The 23,300-nt window shown below is 41.3% G+C and overlaps 1 protein-coding gene across 1 annotated transcript in view; it reads left to right on the top strand.

Moving 5' to 3' along the window:
• The window catches only part of CUL5 (cullin 5), a 48,167-nt gene extending 25,149 nt beyond the window's left edge, over nucleotides 1–23,018 (top strand). Inside the window, exons 13-19 of the mRNA XM_089512705.1 lie at nucleotides 2,765–2,896; nucleotides 5,606–5,729; nucleotides 5,951–6,126; nucleotides 6,250–6,411; nucleotides 10,809–10,927; nucleotides 13,552–13,675; nucleotides 21,928–23,018. Coding sequence (XP_089368831.1) covers nucleotides 2,765–2,896; nucleotides 5,606–5,729; nucleotides 5,951–6,126; nucleotides 6,250–6,411; nucleotides 10,809–10,927; nucleotides 13,552–13,675; nucleotides 21,928–22,122 — 1,032 coding nt within the window. The 3' untranslated portion in view covers nucleotides 22,123–23,018. The remainder of the gene's footprint in view (nucleotides 1–2,764; nucleotides 2,897–5,605; nucleotides 5,730–5,950; nucleotides 6,127–6,249; nucleotides 6,412–10,808; nucleotides 10,928–13,551; nucleotides 13,676–21,927) is intronic.
• The last annotated feature ends 282 nt before the right edge of the window (nucleotides 23,019–23,300 follow it).

Here is a 23,300-nt window from a genome sequence, read left to right as displayed (position 1 = left end):
ACTTACTGTCAAGAGAATGGTTTGCAGCATTATTGGTCTCTTCATCTGACTTAAAGGGCATTTTTGATTGTTTAACAATGTTTTACCTTTTGTATCTTGTGGATTTTTAACAAACTTTTTGACTTGGTCAGCAGGAGTTCTAAATTCTTTCCCAATTACTTTCAGTTGAACTCCTGCCTCCTCAGCCAGTTTCTTTTAATCCTGCCTACGATCCTTCACGTTTTTGCCTCCTCAGCAAAATGCCTTTAAATTAGATTAGTTAGTAAGGTAAACAAATGAAAGGTAGTAAGGGGAAAAAAAGAAAGACAAAACATCTGGAAACAAGAATGGATCTTGAATTAAAAAGCCGGACAAAACGAACAAAGACCAAGGAAACATGGAAAGCTCCTAGATTGCCTCTGAGGACATTGGAAAGGACGAATTAATGAAATTTTTCATGATTACCAGTGAGAATGAGTCTGAGAACTTCACTGGTCCACTGGAAAACGACTGCGGAAAAACACTTTAAAAAACAAGCGGATGCTAATTGTAAAGAAAAACAATGTATGATGACATGCCCACTTTATCCAGACAAGAAGTAGAAATAGAAGAGGATGAGGAATCTAAGAAGTTCTCTTTAACTACTACAATTAGGCAATTAATTAATAAGGAACTACAATCCATACTACAGGGACAGTAAGGGCAAAGACAAGTGTCCCAACAAGTTCATGTTCAACATAAGAAACAAAAAGATAAAAGTGATCTAAAGAATGAATTGTGGAATGCTTTCCAAAACAGACAAACAAAAGGAAAAGAGGACAGGGCTGAAATCAAATTAAATAGAAAAAGAAGGCTATATGATGAGGAATCAATTCCACATAAGTGTATAAGGAAAATCAAACATGGGCATCATCAGGAGATGGACTTAGACTGAACTTTACAACAGGATGAAATGATAGATAACTTAGAGGACAAAATAACAGATGCGTCTGATCAGGATGATGATGACGACTTAGATTCAGGAAGATTATTTGAAGCTACAACTTCTAAACATCTTCTAAAACGGGTTATAAAATCTCTAGGAGTCATCTGTCATGAAAAAGAAAAAACCCACAGAGTAATGATATGTCACTTCCAGAATTATTTAAAGATTTAATTCAGAGTGAATGGGCATCATTGTTATCATCACGAAAATTGCTGTCATTAGGAAATAAGATTTATTTATTTGATAAGACAGATGCAGAAATTTTAAAGACCTCCATTGGTTAACAAACAAACAACAAACAGCTTCATTTATATACTGCTTCATACTGAACTAACAGTGTCTAAGCAGTTTACAACTGTAAGCTAATTGCCCCCAACAATCTGGGTACTTATTTTAGCAACCTCAGAAGGATGCAAGCCTGAGTCAAGCTTGAGCCCTTTTGCTGGTATTGAACTCGCAACCTTATGGTTTGAATGAGTGGCTGCAGTACAGGCATTTAACCACTGTGCCACCAGGGCTCCTGGTGCCCCAATAGCTGCAACTAGTGTCAGGGGCCATAGTTCCTAAGGAAGGGGATACTTTGTTAAAAGAACTTGAGTGAAGAGCTGACAATGCATTGAAAAAAATCTTCAACAAGATCAGTGGTCACTTATCATCTTACTCTGTGTCAGGTTCCTTAACTGAAGTAAGTGAGGCTGATGGGTGGAGAGAACCATCTACATTTATAGAACATTATAAAGTTGATAAATACCATTCAGCAAAGGCAGCTTTCAGCAGAGCTGTTTTACAGACTGTCGTTTCAAAAGATTAATTCCACCCAGAACAAAGGATTTGCGTATATCCCAGATGTAATAGATTGTGAATGATGGATTAGATTTACCATGAATGTTCATTCAGAGATGGCCAGAGGACCAATCCACACCCACCCACACACACACACACACACACACACACAATTAGTTAGTTAGATAGGGCAATATGACTGATATGGCTTTATAACATATCTAGCTGAGGAGGCAGGAATTCAACTGAAAGTAACTGAAAAAGAATTTAAAACTCTTGCTGACCAAGTTGGCACAAGCAAATCCCAGCTGTAGTGGATTGGTCCTCCAGCCATCTCTAAATGAACATTCACAGTAAGTCTAATCCGTAAGTGTGTACAGTCCAGAAATGTGGATAGGATTCTTGGAGAGGTGTGTTAGATCCTTGTCCTTCCTGGCTTATTAAAAGTGGGACTGGCTGAACTGGTAAAGGGAGTGGTTAATGCCTTGCTAAAACAAGGCAAAGTTCCAGCATACCACAAGGAGGCAGCTATAATGATTTTTTTTTTGGGGGGGGGGTGTTCTGTTGAACCTTGGTAGCATATTTATGATGTCAAACGAATTATGTATCTGGAGTTAGGCAAACCTGAGTTTTAAAACCTGACTTTTAAGTTCTGGTACATCAAGGAATAGAACAATTTGATTTTAAGCCATGTTTTACACCTGAAAACATTCCTGTTAGAAAATGTAAGCAGTGTGTATTGTGGACTAACATCTTCCCATTATATTTGTATATCCTTTTTTATGAGTAACGCACAGCTGTCATTAAAGGGAAAGGTAGGGAAGGTTTCAGTTAAATGAAATGATTAACCATTATTAAATGTTCAATACTCATAGATTATGGCTGTTTCCACCAGATGTATTTGGGAGCATGAATTTATCCACCTCTGGTCACTGCTCTGCAATGACAATAGATGTTAATAGGATCTTGCCTAATGTTCTTCTCTACCAAAACTTCTCTAATGTTGTTTTTAAACAGCTATTGGTGCTGAAGTATGTGCAGAACAAAGACGTTTTCATGAGATACCACAAAGCTCACTTAACAAGACGTCTAATATTGGATATATCAGCAGATAGTGAAATAGAAGAGAACATGGTGGAATGGCTAAGAGTAAGTACATTGAATCGTATTAGGTTTGCATTTCCTCAGAAAGCAGACTCTCAAAATAAAAATCAAGAATATTTTAGCCATAAACTATCCGTGGCTTAGTTCCTAGGTCTTTCTACCACTTGGCAAATAGGATTTGTGTTATATCAACTCATTGCTTAAAATGATTTCATGTTTGCTTTTATACTGTATATTGAAAATTAGTAGTAGCAGCTCTATTTTATAAGACCTGTGTAATGATGGTCTTTAGGTAGGAAACGGGTTTGCAAATTAAGCCATGGAATTAATAGTTTACTTTTAGTACAATATTTATTATTACATGCCATATAATCAGGCAAAAATTGTCCAATATCAGATAGGATACAGTTTAACATTCCAAAGATACTCTGGCCCATTTTAGGAGTTTCCTTCTCTAATCTTAATTAGTCAAGAATTTGGCAACCAACAGGGTGACATTAGAATATCTATCCTCTAAAAGATTTTTAACATAAAACTTATCCAGTTGACCAGGTAGATTCCTTAATAGAGGAGAGATCAACAGTTTGCAATCTTGATTAAGTAAAAAAGAGCAAGATAACAAAATGGAGGAAGAAAGGATCTCACATAACGGATAGTTACACCCTGAGTGAGCATGAAAAAGGGAACAAACCCAAATATTGCAAAAGGCAATATCCTAGCGTCTTTGTTTAACTAAATTTATTGTTGTATTATAACCTAGGTTAATGAGCAGAAATTATGAAAGACCAGTTGGGGCTGCTTTCTGAATTATATATTTAGACTATCTTCTAGTGTAGTTATCCATCACAAGTTGACTAAGGCCTCATGCAGACAGGCCTGATAAGGTGGGACACAGCAAACGCACACACCTGGCCCCAATCCGAGCCGCCGCCACAATTTTCAGTTTGGCTAGCAAAAGGAGCTGGGGTTTTTTTGCAGCTGGGTTTGGGCTGCCTTAGGTGGCTCTAGCGTGACTTCTACTAAATGCCATGTCTGAATGCCACACACCCCAATGCATCCCAATGGTGGACCTTTGAACTCATCTGTTTGCGGCCTAAGTAGGCCTTTGCCATGGTTGAAAATGATAACTCCAAACCAAAACTTTATAGCTATGACCCATGTCCTAGTTGACAGAGGACTTTCACCAGTTTCAGGCATTACAACTGGGTTAGAAACACATCTTGGGGTTTTGGCATTGATGTTACCAAGCTCAGAACTAATCCCTTCAATCCAAATTGCAACAGCAAATAACAATTTAGATACAATCCTTGCATTATAAATCTTGACAGCTCAGGGAACATGAATTCCCTTTCCTAAAATGAACCCTTAAAATAGCTGATTTACAGCTTAGGGCTTTACTAACAGCTGCAGATCTATGAGAGGTCCACAAAATGTTATGATGGTAGACAAGCACAATGAATTGGAAACTTGTGGCCTGATCTACAGAACAACCATTTAAACTCCCATCTACACTGAGAAAATTTCCTTTCAAAAACAAGGATTTTAGATTTAGCAAATTAATTTTAAGTTTACTTGACTTAAGAACCTCAAGATGTATAAATAGAGTTACCATGTCCAAATGATGGCTCTTGAGTTGTCTCCAGTCCCTGCCACTCCACTGAAAATTCATCCCTACGTTCCTTCAGATGATGATGACGGTGATGACGATGATTTTTTCTTACTCACTTCTTCCTATGGATCAAGGCAGGCAACAACAGATTAAAATGCAACATATGACATAAGTTTAAAACACATGTCATCAGATAAAAGAATATATAAAGCCAATATATATTAAAACAATGCAGCCACAAGGTTGTGAGTTCGATCCTAGAGAAGGGCTCCAATTCCACTCAGCCTTCCATCCTTTCATAGGTCAGTACAATGAGTACCTAGCTTGTTGGTGGTAGTTGCCTTACATGTTGTAAACTGCTTAGGGAGTGCTAGTTTACTAAATAAGCGGTATAGAAATGTATTTGCTGTTGCTATTGTCAAACCAGTGATCTTTGTTGGGGATAGTCTCCATGGAGTCTTCTAAAATCTCTCAGGATCCCTGAAAGGAGGGATGCCTATTAACTTCCTGATGCTGAAGAACCAGCTGCTTTTCTTGCCAAGCTCCTATAGTTGAAAGGAATGACATGGTGGGAGTGCAGATTATACCAGGTGATAAGGTCAAGAAAAAAAACTAACAAGTTGATTGTTTCTAATTTATATAGTTGTGTACCTTACATACTCAAATATGTCGGATTTGATATGTTCAGTTTGCAGAGTTGTCTATTGTCAGGTGCGACAAGAGGTGTAATAACTCCAAGTCAGCCCAAAGAATTCTTCATTTTCAAATAGCAATATAGATCTGCATAGCTCGTGTCTTAATTTTTTTTTCAAAATTTTAGCTCATGAAGAAAATTATAATTCAAATGCATCAACAATGTATTATTAAAGCAACTTCTTTCAAAACTAGACTTTCTGTATTTTCCTATCTTCATACTAGCTAGTGTTTGCCTTATTCAAACAAAGACACTTTGAGAACCAAAATAGTTTCTCCTCCTTTAAAGACCTAGCTTTCCATGTTTGTCAGGCTCATGTAGCTCTTTATCATTAAGATGCACTAAAAACAGTTCACAGCTTTGTTTTAAATTGGGGGGGGGGAGGGGGATAAGGCTGGTTATGTTGAGGATCTTGTTGTACGTCAGCTAAATTTGGCTTTTCTTTATGTAGGAAGTAGGCATGCCAGCTGATTATGTAAATAAGCTGGCAAGAATGTTCCAAGATATCAAAGTATCTGAAGATCTGAACCAGGCCTTCAAGGAAATGCACAAAAATAATAAGTTGGCCCTGCCAGGTACTCCTCTTCAGTTTTCTTTTTCAATTTTTCAACAACAATAATACTGTGAAGGAAAAGCTAACCTTTTCCTTAACCCCAGTATAAAATTATTCTGACGGTTTCTTTATCTTGTGCTAATTTAACAGAACCTTTTTTTTTTTTGTTCTATTTATATAACTTTCATTCTGATTAACTGTTTCATTACCATCTGAGTGGTTTTTGTTTTGTTTTTTGTATAGCTGATTCTGTGAATATCAAAATTTTAAATGCTGGTGCCTGGTCCAGAAGTTCTGAAAAGGTGTTTGTATCACTTCCCACGGAATTGGAAGACCTTATCCCAGAGGTAGAAGAGTTCTACAAAAAGAATCACAGTGGCAGGAAACTTCACTGGCATCATCTTATGTCCAATGGCATTGTATGTATATATGTACCTCTCACTTCAGTTTTGTATTTATTTAAATAAGTATTTGGTCTCACTGAATTGGAAACAAGATTATGCTTACTATGTGTGATGAATAATTTTTGGTCCTCTTAACAGATAACTTTTAAGAATGAAGTTGGCCAGTATGACTTGGAGGTAACAACATTTCAGCTGGCAGTGCTTTTTGCATGGAACCAAAGACCCCGAGAGAAGATCAGCTTTGAAAATCTTAAACTAGCAACAGAACTCCCTGATGCAGAGCTTAGGAGAACTTTGTGGGTATGTCTCCAGTTCTTTAAAAAAAACTTTTAATTTTTCATGGGAACCAATGTGTGAAGTTTGGATACATTTGAAACAAAGCACAATTTCCATCCTGTTGTATTTTTTAAAATGAAAAAGTAATCTTTGATATATGACACACAGTGGAAGTGGGAAGCAGCATTATCTATTCTTGGAAATTGATGTGATTGTCTTAAAGTGAACTAAAGTCAGGTTATATGCATTATACTTACATTCCACCATTAAAAATACAAATCCCTCCAAGGTAGCCAACAAGTTAAATAAAAAACACAAAATCTCAATAAAACAGACCGAAAATATAACAAGTAAACAGGATCTTCCCCACACTGCATGTAGTGTTAGTTGACCTTTTCGGGAAGATGATTGTCTCGTTCACCTACAACAGGCTCTGAGCTCGTCTTTGCTTGTCTTTCTTATACATTCTTGTACTTTATACCAATGTCATGATATAACATCTCACTTATGAATATTGCTGAACTTCAAAAATGGATGTATTTCTAAACTGAATGTTATATTTTATAAATGTTGTACATTGTTAGAATTGTTGATGTTTCCTAGGTTCTTCTCCAAACAGCTTATTCTTAACATAGGGAAGGGAATTATAATACCCAGCATAGCAAATAAAATGTAGAATATTTCAAAGTAATCTTGTAGCGGTTAAAGAGGGGCCCTATTTCTAGCACATTTTTTTCTTCTGGGGTTCTGATTGGAGCTTGTTTCTATTGTGCTGTGGGTCCTGTCTATCAGCTAGAAGAATAAGGGTTGATGCGCTTTGTTTTTGTGACTTTTTAAAAGGGTTTACCTGTAACTTGTAAACTGCATTTGAAAATCATTGGATTGAAAAATGGGATATAAATTATTCAAAAGTAGTAGCAGTTTTAAAATAAGTAACAAATGGTTAAATTTTAAGACAAAGTAAGTTACACAGAACTTATCTCCTTCTCGCATTTACCATAATCCTACTGATTTATTTTAAGTTGCATATATAGAATATAACCTCTTTGGGAACATTTTCTGGAGATTGTGCAGTGGTTTTCTCCCTCTTATCAGTAGTGGTAACATCTGGGTATTCTGATAGAAAAGGAAGTAAAAAACCCTATCAAATCCTAATTTAATTAAGAGAATTATTTTACAGGATATTTCACAAAATCTTCCTTTTAAAAAATTATTATTTTATTTATTACATCCACCACACCAATATACATACATACATACATACATCTATACCCTCACATACACATACATATTACACATTTCTGTACACCTACTAACACAAACATAAACATACTTATATAAATATACCATTTCTACTATTTACATCTTTCATCTCATGGATGATATATATCCTTTTTCCAACCTTCTCTTTATTATATATCTTCTCTTCTTAAATTTTTCCTGTCTTTTATGTCATTACTTGATTTCTTCATTCTGTTTTTCTATCGTCTTTTTCCAATAATCCATTACTAGGTTCCACTCTTCTTCTAAGTCTTCATTATCCTCTTTCTTTTCTTTTAAATTTTTAGACAGCTTATCAGCATCTCTCATATCTAATAATTTACAAAACCATTCCTCTAGTGTCGGGATTTGGGTTGATTTCCACTTTTGTGCGTACAGAAACCTAGCTGTTGTAATCATATATAGTATTAGTTTTGAGTATTTCTTCTCCAATTCTACCTCTAATCTATATGTCAAATTTAGTAACTATAATTCTGGATTTATTTGAAAAATCTTTCCTAGAATATCCGTTATTGTTGTATGAATCTTGTTCCAAAACTGCTTTGCCTTTTTACAAGTCCACCACATGTGGTAATACGTTCCTTCCTTCCTTTTTTTTTTTTTTTTACACTTCCAGCATGTTTTATTTACATTTTTATAAATTTTTGCCAGCTTAAATGATGTTAGATGCCACATGTAAAACATTTTGTAATAATTTTCTTTTAAATTCTGTGCCAAAGTGAACTTGTTAGTTTTCCTCCATGATTTTTCCCAATCCTCTAGGTTTATGTTATGTTGAAAAAGTTGACTCCATTTAATCATATTTACTTTTATACATTCTTGTTCTAGATCTTGTCTTAATAGTACCTCATAATATTTCAAAATTTTCTTTTTTTCCACTTTTCAAAAATTATTTTATCTAGTTCATTTTTAGATTTTTCTATTCCTACAAGTTTCAAATCCATTTTTTATCTTTCTGATAACTGTTTATATGGGAACCAGTCTAATTTTATCTTTTCTTTCTCTAATTTTTCTCTAGTTTTTAATTTTACGGTTGCTTTATCATCTTCTTCCAATAATTGTTCATATGTTACCCATTGTTCTTTTACACTTTTAAATCCTCCAAAGTGGGCTTCTTGTGGTGAAGTCCACAATGGGATTTTAATATAAAAAAAATTTGTTGCCAAATTCTCAAAAGTCCTTTTCTGACCCCATGATTATTAAATTTCTTGTCTTCTTTCCATTTCTTGTATACTAAATATGCATGCCATCCATAGTTTATGTTGCGACCTTCTAAATTTAATACCCTTTCGTTTTTTTTAAAAAAAATCCAATCTTCTAGCCATTTCATCCCACATGCATAACAATATTTTTTCAGATCTGAACAAAATCTTCTCAATGCATTTTAAATGCTTATGAGTAGTAAATTCACACCTTCTTACAAGCACACTTTCAAAACATGTGGAGTGTGCCGTTAGCTTAAGTGTGGTCTACTCTGATTGGCAGCAGCCCCATAGGGTTTCAAGCAGTAGTCCTATTCAACATCTTTTGCTGTTGTTATGTGCCTTCAATTGGTTTCCAGTTTAGGTCAGCCCTAAAGGGTTTTCTGGGGCTGAGAGTGTGTGACTTGCCCAAGGGCATCCAGTGGGTTTCCATGGCTGAGCAGGGAAGCAAATCCTGATCTCCTGTCATAGTCCAGCATTCACACTACTGACCACACTGGCTCTCACCTTTTACGTGATCCTTTTAACTGAAGATGCTAGTTTGACCTTTGACTTACTGAATGTAGAACATGACTCCACCACAAAGCTATTATTATTTAAGAATAACTTGTTACAATTTAAAAAGACTAAAGCGATCTTCAATAACCAAGTGATTTATTGGAATAGCTCCTGCACAGAAAATGGTGACATTAAGATTAGTTGTTAGGATAGACATAGTGCTTCTCAATTATTTTCTGTCATGCCCCCCCAGGAAGAAGAAAACATTTCGCGCCCCCCGCGCGACTGTAAATAGTATCATTTGTCTATAAAATTGTTATAAGTACACCTCTGCATAACACTGTATCCTGAGTCTCGCGCCCCCCTTTACGGACCCTCGCGCCCCCCCTGGGGGGCCTGCCCCACTATTTGAGAAGTACTGGGATAGAGTCTCTCAAAGACTGAACAAGTGTATCTCCCACACAATAGTTCAAAGAAAGTGCTTTCCACTTCATACAGACTCCTTGAGTTCATGTTAAACTCCATGAAATGATGGATTTTACCCAGCTTGCAGTTACACTGCGCAGATATCTAAATAGCAAATATTGTTAACAGGTTTAGCATTATTTTGGAAAGCTTTGGTTTTCACAATATCCTAGAACCACAAATCTATGTTTTAGTGTTTCATGAACGAGATGTAATGAGCTTGTACACACATCCCTTCCCAGAACAGTTATGATTTGAAGCATTTTCTCCAGTAAATACTCTCAAACAAATTTTATTGTAATCTCCAGACCAACAAACTGTGGTTAAGGTTATATTTTGTCTATTTGGAGCCAGCCAACTTCACATCCTGTGTTATGAATCTGGATTGTTTAAACAAACCATTCCTGATATTAATCACAATTCGTTGGTTTGAATAAAATACTAAACTGTGGTTAATGGAGGTTGAAAACTAAAGTGTCCAGTCTCTTCTTTGCAACCATACCAGATGAAGAGACTCAAGAAAGCTTGGAAAATGAAGACTGACTTTGGTTTGTTCTTATCCAGTAAATCAGGTTCTGCCAACTACAGATGCTTTGGCTGGAAATATCATGAGAGTTGTTATCAAACACATCTGGAGGGACCAGATTGGAGAAAACAGCAGTAACCTGTGGTGCAGCTGAATATTTGGATGCAACCACCTTCTTCACTTTTTCTGTTTGTCAAGGATGTTATAAAAATAATTAAGACAGGTCTTTCATTTGTGTTTGTGCATTTACTTAAACTTCCATTTGATAGGAATGTGTGATTAGAAATGTTTGGATTTAAGAGCTAGTTAAAACAAAGACCCTAACTTTAAAATGTAGTAAAATAGGCTGGAGACCACATTGTTAATTCTAACGTGACAAAATAGTACTAGCTTGCCTACACTGAGAATTAAATTTCTTTCTCTTTCTCTCTGTCTTTTCTTCTCAACAGTCTCTTGTAGCATTTCCAAAGTTGAAACGTCAGGTTTTGTTATATGAACCTCAAGTCAATTCACCCAAAGACTTTACAGAAGGAACTCTCTTCTCAGTCAACCAGGAGTTCAGCTTAATGTAAGATGTAGCACTAGTTTATTCCATAAAGATTTCATACAGAACAAGAGGCACATTTTAATATTTAATGGTTCATCTGTTCTTAAAGTTAATTTCTGAGATGATGTCATATCATAGTAAAACTTAAAATGCCTGACTTGTTTATGTTCGACAGTTGTTTTCAGCTTCTGAGAGGGAGACAGTCCTTAGCTCTAGTTGTCCAAGCTAAGTGATAGCGAAGTCTTTAAGGTAGTGCTAGAGGGCAGACAGTTGTTAATTAGCACTTGAATTATCCCGTTTGATTTTTCTCTGTTGCTATTGATCCCATTTATAGTTTCAGGAAAACCATTTTTTAAACATTTTTCATGTTTTACATTATTGTCTTGTCACACAAGTTCTTTTCAGAGGTTAGGAAAAAATATTCTTTAGATTCTTCTTTAAAAACAAACCAGAAAGTTTTACCTTCATTCCTCCATTTCAATTCTTTTCAGTACAGCTTAATTTTGTATGTGGGTTTCTTGCTTATACATGATCTTTTCACAATAATGACTGCACATAATCAGAAGTAAGTCTATCAAGATATGGCCCAAATAAAGTCTGAATTCTCCTTCCACCAAGGATTTACATCCCTTGAGAATTCCAGTAATGTGGTCTACTGCTTGACTTTATCAGACCATTTCTCTGTGCTTCTGGTAAACAGTCCTTAGCTCTATTTGTCCAAGAAAGCTCCTAGCAAGGGCTTTAAGGAAATGCTGGTGGACAGAGCTGAGCTGGTGCATTTGTAAGAGGAAAGTGACCTTCCCTCCTTTCTTTTTCACTTGTAGATTATCCTTAGATTTCTCAGAAAGGAGTGTATGCCTTCAAATTGTTTCCAGCTTATGGCAGTACTAAGACAACCCTATCTTGGCAACATTTGTTCAGAGAGGGTTTGCCGTTGCATTCCTCTAAGGATGAGAGAATTTGACTTGCCCAGGGTCATCCAATGACTTTCCATAGCTAAGCAGTAATTTGAACCCCAGTCTTCTGGAGTCTCAGTGCAGCACTCAGACTACTACACACCATTGGATCTAGTGTGTGCTTTTAGTAACACATGTGTGTGCATCAACAGATCTGCAGGATTACTTGATGTGGTAGCATGTAATTAAGATGAATTCTACAGCTCTAGCATTTTTTTTGGAGACGTTAAGTCTGCTCTTTTGTGTTTTGCTACGAACAGAATTAAAGGTACTAAAGTAGGAAAGTCCAGCTGATTTGAATAAGCTGAAGGACAAGAGGCAAAACAGGCATAGGTATTCTGTTAACTGTGAAAGAATGTTGGTTCAAGAAATGTAAATGAACTTGATATAAAGGGAACCGAGGTGACAAGAAAAGATACAAAGGGCTTGGTGGTAGTACATGATGGTTGGTGAGGTACAAGTAGTGCTGGTAGGGCACAGTGTTGAAGTGAGGGAATCCAACATAATATTAGATGAGGAGAACAATGTGTTACCAGTTTACTGTTTATTTTTATATTTCATACAGCATATTTGTTTTTGTGGTCCCTATGCACTTAAGTACAACTTACTTCCTCTCTCTTGCACCCAATTACTACTGTAGTTTTACTTAATAGCCTCAATTCACTAAGCATTGGCAATGTACAACCTGTATTGATGCATCCATAGCATTTGCCCAGCAGCAATGCTTCTTTGTTTCTTTTTTTTGGCACCTCATAATATCATTTATGCAATAACCATGAGTGGTTAATCGTATTGGAAATTGAAAGGTTGTGAATGCTGCTATAGCATAGTGTTTAAGATATTAAATTAAGGATCAGAAGGTTCTCTATTTCAGTTTTAGTTATGCCATGGACTTACTAGACAGCCAAAGGCAAGTCAGGGGCTAAATAGACGGCCAGAAGGGGCGGCTTGAAGTCCAATGCATAGATATTCTCTTATAAATAGAAGGATTAACAGCTGATCCATCAGTCCCTTGGTCCCATTCCTTCCCATCCCAACTCCTTACCTATGTGTTTTCCACAGAAAGGACATTAATTTTGGTGCCAGATTGTTTCCCATTCCATCATTTAGAGTATTGCCAAATTTTGAGTTTAAACAGGTTGAGCTTTGTTAGTTTTGCAGTGAAGAAACAGGTTGTTCTGTGTTGAAAGCATCTGAACAAGTCTTAAGAGGTTCATTCTGCTTGGTCTTTTGCTAAATCCAGTGTGCATCTCTGATTTGAGATCAAAATATCTTGGCAGTCTCCCTAATACCCATTACAGAATGGAGTTTTGAAGGTGAAAATTCATTTCCCAATTTTTCTCGTTAAAGGTTTTTGGATATTAGAACTTGGACATAGTGCTGTCTGAGAATCTTGAGAGTTTCTGCTGGCTAGGACTAAGTAGTAAAGGGTTGATGTTGTGTGCCTTCAAGCCATTTCTGACTTAATGGTGATCCTTAGATGAACCTATCAAAGGGTTTTCTGGGGCTGAGACTTTGTGACTTGCCCATAATTATCCAGTGGGTTTCCATGGCTGAGCGGGGAATTGAACCCTGATCTCCAGAGCTGTAGTCAATCCACTACACCACACTTGTTCTCTCGGTATAGGATAGAGTCTTAGATTTCTTTCTTTTTTCTTTTTTGCTTCATCTCGTGTTTCATTTTTTCAGAAAAAATGCGAAAGTTCAAAAAAGAGGTAAGATAAACCTAATTGGCAGACTGCAACTAACTACAGAGAGAATGCGAGAAGAGGAAAATGAAGGAATAGTTCAGTTAAGAATATTACGAACCCAGGTATGTCACCAATCCACTTCAGTTTACTGACTTTGATGTCATTTTTAATTACTGTCTCCATTGTATGATATGTTTTTTAATTACTGCTGCTTGATAGATGTGACCTGTGTGTTTGCTCTTGAAAAATGTCTCAGTACATAGCAATTTCACACACACACCCTCCTCCCTTGGCCCAGAGTATTTAGTTAAATGAAGAATGGAACTGACACTTTAGGATGTGGTTATTTCTATTTAACTATCTGACTTGTGATCAAAACAGCTGCCCTGTGTAGCCAGGTTAGCATTAATTTTGTCTTTGAGTTATAAGGACATGAAGCTGGGAGGGATTGAGGAAATGAACAGAAAGTTTGAGAAAATGTTAGTACATGCAACATAAGAAAGTAAGCAAACAAAACTCTTCTGGAGTTAACAGTGCCTGAGATGTGAATGATCATTTGAGTGGGAGGACAAATGCAGCTTCCTGAGAACTGCTGCAGCAGCAACAACAATAATGGCAAAGGTAATAATAACAACAGCAGCAACAGTATCTTGTTCTTATAGCTACTGCAGTTCTTGAAAATATAGATGAGTCAGACCTAACCGAATAAGATATTTCAACAGCTTTTAATGAAGCTTTAGTTCTCCCCATTCCATTAATTAATAGAACTAGAATAAATTACACAAAATGAGAAAGTGTGCAAATTGGCCCAATGCATACATCTTACGAAGTTTTCTGTGTTTGTATTGTTTGAGCTCAGAACTTTACTACAGGGTATTCACAGTCCTAGTCACAGTGCAGAGTACACAGAATGGAGGAAGCTATGACACAGAGGTTGCATATATTTTCCATGCAGACAGACACAGCATCACTCCTTGGTCCATCTGGTTATAAGTTCTCAGGTGGCAATTTCTAAGAAAAACCTTTGAGGCACTGAAGAACCACTGCTGGATAGACAGACCTCTGTGTTCAACGTATACTCCACATCTCTAAAAATTACAAATGTTTGCCACTGTGCATTACCAAATGTGTCCATAGCCACATACTACAATGGGTGAAATTGTAGGGAAATTACCTGAAAAGTTATAATTCATATCAGTAGACTCCCACCTTTTGTAGGGCCTTTAAAAAGAAGCATTCCTTAAATATCTCTGTTTGCTCAAAACCTATTTGGAAAGAGTGGAAGTGCTGCCAATCAAGTTTTCATTCATATATATTATATGTATCACTAAGACTGACTAGTCCTCCAGTACTGCATTCATGCTACAGACCAGAAATCTGTGTCTGGTAAATTATAAACTATGGAATCATGTTTTCCTTACTTGCTTTCTACAATCTTTCTACCTTGTTTAGCCCATACATAGATTTTTGCACATTCCTGGCTCACACAATGCCACAACTCATGGGAACTTCTGTTCAGGATGGATTCTGAACCAGCTCACTGATGGACAGGTTGCTTACCTGTAACAGTATTTCTTCGAGTGGTCATCTGCGAATACATACAAATGGGTTGTACTGCGCCTGCGCAGTGCCTTCGGGAACTTCTGGAATCACTAGGCAAAGTACACTTTGCAACATGCTGAAACTTTTTGGCGGTAACCCCGCCCATCCCCTATAAAACCTCCGTTCCCGCTCTTTTCCCCAGTTCCGCAATTTTCCGCCGTGTAGGCGACCAAACAGAGCCAATCAGAGCAGGACACTGAGGGGAGGATGGGCGGGATTTGTATGTATTCGCAGATGACCACTCGAAGAAATACTGTTACAGGTAAGCAACCTGTCCTTCTTCTTCGTGGTCTCTGCGAATCATACAAATGGGTTGAGACTGGCAAGCTAAGGTCAGTGGAGGCGGGAGTGTCATGACACCTCAGTAAACCAATAGTAATGGTCAATAAAGATAACTGAATACAGTATAAGAATTGATGGTTTGTTTATATACTTGTAAAGAAATCCCACCTCATAAAACATGCCCAACGAGGACCTCGAAACCAAACATTGAGTCCTTCAAGAACACTCAGACGTAAGCTGTCGGTATGGAACACAGTCGACAGCCAAGCATAATCAATGTAGTCCTGATACCAAGACAGCCCTCTCGAAAGCTGCGTCCTTTTTGGCCCTAGTGTCCAACCTGTAATGTTTAATAAAAGTTAAAGGCTGAGACCAAACGGCAGCCTTGCAAATATCGTCCAAAGGAATACCAGACAGGAAAGCAGAAGAGGCCGCTACCGCCCTTGTGGTATGGGGGCGAATCCTGGTCGGCATGGGCTTGCCCACGAGCTCATAAGATAGGGCAATAGTACTCGAAACCCACTTAGAGAGTCTCTGAGCGGACACGGGCAGTCCTCTCTTCGGTCCCGAGTAGCACTGGAACAGTCTCTCAGAGCGACTCGAGTCTCTAGTTCTGTCCAGGTAAAAGGCTAAAGCCCTACGAACGTCCAGGGAGTGAAGGACCCGCTCGGTATCGGTAGTCGGGCTCAGTGCCAGGGTCGGTAAAACAATATCCTGGCACATATGGAAAGGGGAAACAACCTTGGGTAAAAAGGAAATATCTGTCCTGAGAACTACCTTGTCCAAGTGGAACCTAAGGAAGGGTTGGTCCCGACGTAAGGCACAAAGTTCGCCCGCACGGCGGGCAGAGGTGATAGCCACCAGAAACACCGTTTTCCAAGTTAAAAGTCTAATGTCCGTGGTGGCTAGAGGTTCAAATGGTTTAGACTGTAAGGCCCCCAACACCGTCTCGAGACTCCAGGCCGGAGTCGGCAAAGATACCTGGGGGTGTAAGTTATTGCAGCCCCTTAGGAATCCCTTGACTAGGGGGTCCTTAAAAAAGGAGGGCTTACCATCAAACTGGAAGGAAGAGCAGATAGCCGATAGGTAGCATTTAACAGATGTGACACAGAGGCCCGCATCAATTAGAGACATCAGGAATTCCAGGACCACCGGTGTGTTCACCTGGGCCAGGGAGAGGCGTCTGTCAGACAGGAACCGCAGAAACCTGTTCCACTTAAGTCTGTAGGATTTTTGGGTGGCCGGCTTCCGGGCAGCCAAGATGACATTCCGTACCGAGGCCGGTAGCTGAGCTAGGGATGGATTTTCCATGCCACCAGGGGAAGGGTGTCGATGTCCGGGTGTCAAACCCGACCTCCTTGAACCGTGAGGAGATCCGGCCTGGGTTCGAGCCGGAGAAAGTTGGCTCGAGAGAGGTGAAGAAGGCAAGGAAACCAGGGCTGTCCCGGCCACCAAGGCGTGATCAGGATCGCGTCCGCCGCCTCTGAGATCATCTTGGAGACCGTCCTGGTGATCAATGGGAAGGGGGGAAAGGCGTAGAGTGCTATCCCCGACCATCGGAACCCGAACGCATCCCCGAGGGAGTGGTCGTCCGGCGTCCGGGAGCAGAACTGGGGACAATGGGAGTTGTACACGGTCGCGAACAGGTCTATCTGTGGGGTTCCCCATCGAGCAAAGAGGTCGTGTACAGTCTCTGGGTGGAGCCTCCACTCGTGGCATGACGAGGGGGACCTGCTTAGTAGGTCCGCCTGAGAGTTTTCGGTGCCCGGCAAGTGCACTGCTTGAAGTAAAATGTCCCGGGCAATGCACCAGTCCCAAAGTCGGAGCGTGATGTCTAGGAGGGTGCGTGACCTGGTGCCTCCTTGCTTGTTCAGGTAGTACATCACCGTGGTGTTGTCTGTCCTGAGCTGGACAACTTTTCCCGACAGTGAGGACTCGAAAGCTTTTAAGGCCTTTTCCACCGCCAACAGTTCTAGTGCGTTGATGTGGAGTGTCTTCTCGTCCAGGGACCAGATGCCTTTGGCCCATAGGTCTAAGGCGTGGGCACCCCAACCGTCTTCCGATGCATCCGTGGTCAACACCAACTCTGGCTGGGGCGGCGAAAAGGGCATGCCGGCGCAGACGTTCTGGCAGTCGAGCCACCAACGGAGGGAGCGTATGACTGGTCTTGGTACGGTAAGTCTGCGGAAAGGGGGGTCTCTTTCCAGATCGAAGACCGACAGGAACCATGACTGCAGTGGTCGAGCACGAAGTCTTGACCACGGAGTGACAAATGTTGTCGACGCCATGTGGCCCAACGCCACCTGGACGTCCCTGGCCATAACCCGCCTTCGAGTGGTGCACCTGCTGACGGCTCGGGCCAAGGCCTGGAAACGGTCCAGAGGCAGAAATGCCATACAAGTGTCTGAGTCGAGGATGGACCCGATGAACCTTATCTGCCTGGTGGGGAGCAACTGGGATTTCTCGAGATTGACCACTAGGCCCAGGTCCCGTAAGAGCTCGAGTGTCTCTGAGGTGTGTCGTTGTAGCTCTTGACGTGAAGGGGCCACGAGGAGCCAGTCGTCGAGGTACGGGAAGACTCTCATGCCGCGGCAATGTAGGTGAGCAACCACAGGCGCCATGCACTTGGTGAAGATGCGAGGAGCGGTAGATAGGCCGAAGGGGAGGACGTTGTATCTGTAGACGTCCGTCCCGACTGCGAACGCCAGAAACCTGCGGTGGGACTCCCGGATGCTGACATGGAAGTAAGCGTCCTTTAAGTCGATCGTTGCAAACCACAGGTCCTGCTGCAACAGAGGTAAAATAGAAGCAAGCGTTACCATCCGGAAACGGCGATAAGACAGGTAAGCATTCAATTGTCTAAGGTCCAGTATGGGCCTGATTCCCCCATCAGGCTTCGGGACCGTAAAATAACGGGAGAAGAAGCATCTAGGGACGTCGACGGGATCGACAGTGGAGATGGCGCCTTTGGCGAGAAGGGTGCGTACTTCGTCGAGAAGGGTGTCTGAGGGGGGAGTGGACAGGATAGCTCCAGTTGGTGGGAGCTCTTCAAACTCAAGGGCATAACCCCTACAGACGATGGTGAGGGCCCAAGAATTGGTGGTGATTGCGGCCCAGGTGTTAGAAAAGGGCCTCAGTCTGTCCAGGAAGGAAGGAACAGGAGAAGCGACGGAGTACGCTGCGTCCCATCAGTTCCTCTTCTTAGTCGGGTCCGAATCTTGCCTCCTGTAATTCTTTTTGTATTTGGGCCCCGACCGATGGCCCGAGGAGGAGGAAGACTGGGACGGGAAGCGCTGCCTGGCTTGATCCCGCTGGAAAGGCCGATCCTGTTGGTAGGGCCTTTGGCCCTGGCCATACCACTGGCGTACAGCAGTGAAGCGCTTGCGAGAAGACGACTGGGGGGAAGAAGACATACCGTGCTTCTTAGCAGCGGTCCTCATCCTATACTTGAAATTAAGTTTTTCGTCAGTCTCGCGATGGAAGAGGCCGTCCTCGTCGAAGGGCATGTCCTCGATGGTCGAGCGAGCATTCTGGTTTAGGTCCGAAGACCTTAGCCAGGCGTGTCTGCGGAGTGCTATGGCAGCCGCCATAGACTTAGCGGAACAGTCAGTGGCATGTCTGGCTGAAGTGATGAGCCATCCTCCAATCGAGTGGGCCTCGTCGCGGACTTCCGAGAGGATAGCCTGGGACTCATCAGGTAAGTCCGGAATGAGAGGGGACACTTTTTCCATGAGCCACTGTATGTAAGCGCCCATGCATGCGTTGTAATTTGCCACTCTCATGCCCAACGCCGAAGAGAAGTAAGCCTTTTTAGCCAAGGCGTCGATCTTCTTAGCCTCCTTGTCGGAGGGCATCAAGGAAGCCTTCGGGGTGGACGCACGTTGCGAGCCCTCTACGATGGCTGAATTTTGTTTGGGGTATCCAAACAGCCAAGACGGAGTCGACGGTGAGATCCTATAGAGGGACTCGACCTTCCTGTTGTTGGATGCCGTGGATGCAGGGGCCTCCCAAGAGCGCCTGGCCAACTTCTCCAAGGAGGGAAGAAGAGGTATTGCTGGCGGGGTAGGCAATCTACCATGGACTCGCCTCTCGATCGGGTCCGAGGCTTCCTCTTCAGTTTGAGAGATCTTAATGTCCAGAGCATTGCTCATTTTGATGACGTGCTCCGCAAAGGTTCGGACGTCGTCGGACGGGGAAACTGCACCCGGTTGGGCAAAGTCCTGGTTGACCGACTGATAGTCATCGTCCCGGGAAGAGAGTGAGTCGTGTCTCGGGCGATAACGGACTTGGGAAGCTGTCTCCTCATCCGACTCGAGGTTCACGACATCCGGGTCGGCGACGGCCTCCACTCGGTGGGGTGAAAATGCAGACACCCTGGAGGGTCTGGAAGAGGCTCTTGGTCTGGGTCTCCGATCTCGATGCTCGAGGAAGGGCTCTACATCCTCTTGAGGGACTAGTTTGTAGTACCTCCCCGTTTCAGAGTCGTAGTAATACTCCGGCTGAGGGTCTCTGGGTGGGGACAGTGACACAACCCGACGTGTGCGGGTAGGCATCGGAGTCGGGGAGCGACGGTCATCCCTGGAGCCCGCAGGGGAAGCCGGTTCCGAGAGGAGTTGAACAGCCTCCTCGGAAGCGTGACGGAAGGTAGGCAAAGGTCGGGATCCTGAGGCCAGATCAAGAGGACGGTCCCCACGGCTGGTATCTGTGCCGTGTGTCCCGGAGGTCGAGGTCTTTGCCCTCTTGGCCGCCAGGCGCGGGTCTGATGGTCGGGAGTCGGTATCTGACGGCCTGCGGTCGGCATCCGAGTGCCTGCGTACGGTGTCGGAGCGGACTTCTGGGCGAACCTGTGGAGTGCCCTCCTGGCCTCGGTCCAAGGAAAGATGTCGTCTAGACGGCTGATGGTCGTCGTCCAAAGAAGAAGATCGGGGTCTTTTAGATGAAACGTGGACCCCAGTTAGAGATGGAGACTTAGCCGCTCCCGGAGACTTCAAAGTCTTGGCAGACGAAGGCCTCGAAGCGGAACCCGACTTCGGAGTGGTAGAAGTGGGTGCCTTCGGGACAGAGGAGCTCGAGGCAGAACCCTTATGGGAGCTCGAGTCCTTATCAATGGTCCGGCTCTCCTTAGGAACCTTCTTATGCTTCTTGTCCTTCTTGGGAGGCTTGGGGACGTGTTCAGTCGGGCCCTGGGGTTCAGATGGACCATCCCCGGAGAGGGCCGGCGGGTCAACCGGTGGCGGCTGAAGTGGAGTCTCAGCAAGGGTCGGCAGGGGGGTCGCGGCCGAAGACGAAGCTCCCACGGAAGACATTGCCCCCGAGGTGAAGACTTTAGTATAAATAGCAGCCTTCAATCTGGTCTCCCGATTTTTCCTCGCTTGAGGGGTTAGAGACTTGCACAAGGCGCAAGAGGCCGGAACGTGAGTCTCTCCCAAGCACAGAAGACAGGAGGAATGGGGATCCTGGCCGGGAATCTTACCCCCACAGATGGAGCACTTCTTAAAGGGCACTGATGGCATGATCCGAAGAGCGAGGTCAGACGGTCCGGTTTGGCAACGAGCGAGGAAACAAGTCCGAGGGAGAGACAAGTGCAAGGTCAAAAAACAGTCCGGGTCTAAATAGCCAAAGTCAGATCGAGGGCTTAGGCAGAGAAGAGTCAAAAAACGGTCCGAGGTCAATTTTTTTCAGTGATTCCTTTCCAAAATAGAGAGCGAAGTTCCTAGTGGCAGCTAACGCGGCGGAAAAAAGGAACTGGGGAAAAGAGCGGGAACGGAGGTTTTATAGGGGATGGGCGGGGTTACCGCCAAAAAGTTTCAGCATGTTGCAAAGTGTACTTTGCCTAGTGATTCCAGAAGTTTCCGAAGGCACTGCGCAGGCGCAGTACAACCCATTTGTATGATTCGCAGAGACCACGAAGAAGAAAAGATTGTTGCCCCCTCTCTCTACTGAAAATATATATACTGTCTGTGTATTCAGAGCATACATTTAGCTGTTTATATTACAACAAAATGTATGTTGTCTTGCATTGTTACAATGTTTTAAAAGTACTGTAGTAGGTTTGTTTCACTTAAGTATCAAAGGTGCAGTCTCTTTGAGATGCCAGTACAGTTACAGCTTTTCCTGCAGCTCTTTCTGCACAAATAAAAAAGCTGTCCTCCCATGTGAGTAGCTGTAACAGTGTTTAGTAATCTTTCAAGCAATCCATCTCCTCTCTGAAGATGAATCACCTGCAGGTTTGCTAACTGTGTAGTTAAAGCAACTCATGCGGATGCAACCAAGCAAATAAGTACAGGTAATCTAAGCTTGCTGTGCTTGCAAGGTATTTATTAACTGTACTTTTAAAGTTAGTAAAATATATATTTTATTTAGTGCTGTATGGAATTAGCCAGATGATATTTCTGTTAACCAGTTAGTTCAGTTTGCTTTGCTGGTCTTGTTCAATGTTCAATGTATGTCTAGAATTATTTTTTCCTTCTTTCCTTTCTCTCTTGTTTAGGAGGCTATCATCCAAATAATGAAAATGAGGAAGAAAATTACTAATGCTCAACTTCAGACTGAACTAGTAGAGATATTAAAAAACATGTTCTTGCCACAGAAGAAAATGATAAAAGAGCAGATTGAATGGCTTATAGAACACAAATATATCAGAAGAGATGAATCAGATATCAACACTTTTATATACATGGCATAACATGAAGACTCTTACAGGAAGATGCCAATAAATGTGCATTGAAGGTGGTTTGGGCAGATGAAACGACAAGACAAAGGACTGTGCTGAGGAAGGACTTGTTTGACTTACATTACATATTCAGATCCCTGCCTTACCTTACCAGAGGACTTTGTTTTGCCAACCTTTTTTTCAGCTAGCATGATGGCATTCCCTTCAGGTTGCACACTTTTTTAACAGCATGCTGTTTTTTTGTCAGGAAACTTTGCATTCATGGAGAGCTCATTGTGAGATTTAAGGTTTGATTTGCACCCATTTGGAACAGAAAAGAATTGAGGATTTTAAGAGGAAAAGTACTTGCACAAGGAAAATATCTTCACTTATTCATGCACTGAGAAACTGCTATAAGTTTTCACATTAAACAAACAAATAGGACTAGATGTAGCACTTCACACGTTGTGTTTTGGATCAACAGCCTAAATATACTGTCCTGATTTTGATCTCTGTGCATATAATATTTGAGCAAGTACATGACAGCTGAAGATATATATTTAACAGTTGGCTCAAGCAAGTGCTTTAGTATAACAACTGGATTTGGATCTTGAGGAAGAAGTGATGTTAAACAGAATATATCAAATTTGTTGCTGTTCTTTGCAGAACTTGGGTACACATTTGTTTATTGGACAGATGGTTTGCTTCAATACCCTTCTTTTTTTTTTTTAAGAGAAAGAGAAAGTGCTTGATCTTTAAGAAATGAGTTTTATGGATAGATCTGTTTATGGTGAAACAAAATGAAATATTAAGTGTATTTCTTTGTACATTTAATATTTGTATTCACTGTTTTAGTATGCTTCTGAATGCATTAAATATAGCCAGTGCACAAATCCCCCAAATAGAAATTAACATTTTGACAATCCCAATACATTTTTTCCTTTGATTATTTATTTGACAATATCTAATACAGGTTTAAATAGAGTTTTATGCTGGGGGGGAAATCCTGACTATGTGGAAGAAGACAATTCTTTAGTGTACTTAGACCAGCTTGATATCCATATGCTGAGAGAATGACACAAATATTAACAGGTTATGAGATTGGTCTACCAAAAATTGCTGCAGCCAGCCTCCATTTGCTCTAGTGGAAAGTGTAGCAGCTTCCTCGATGGAATGTGCCCTTGTTCTTTTTCTTTGTTACATAAAAATCT

Source organism: Sceloporus occidentalis, unplaced genomic scaffold (assembly GCF_023333645.1).
Source record: "Sceloporus occidentalis isolate IW3139 unplaced genomic scaffold, rSceOcc1.0.p SCAF_2, whole genome shotgun sequence".
Taxonomy (NCBI): Eukaryota; Metazoa; Chordata; class Lepidosauria; order Squamata; family Phrynosomatidae; genus Sceloporus; species Sceloporus occidentalis.
Note: the sequence above shows the minus strand (reverse complement) of the source record. Positions and strands in the feature narration are given on the sequence as shown.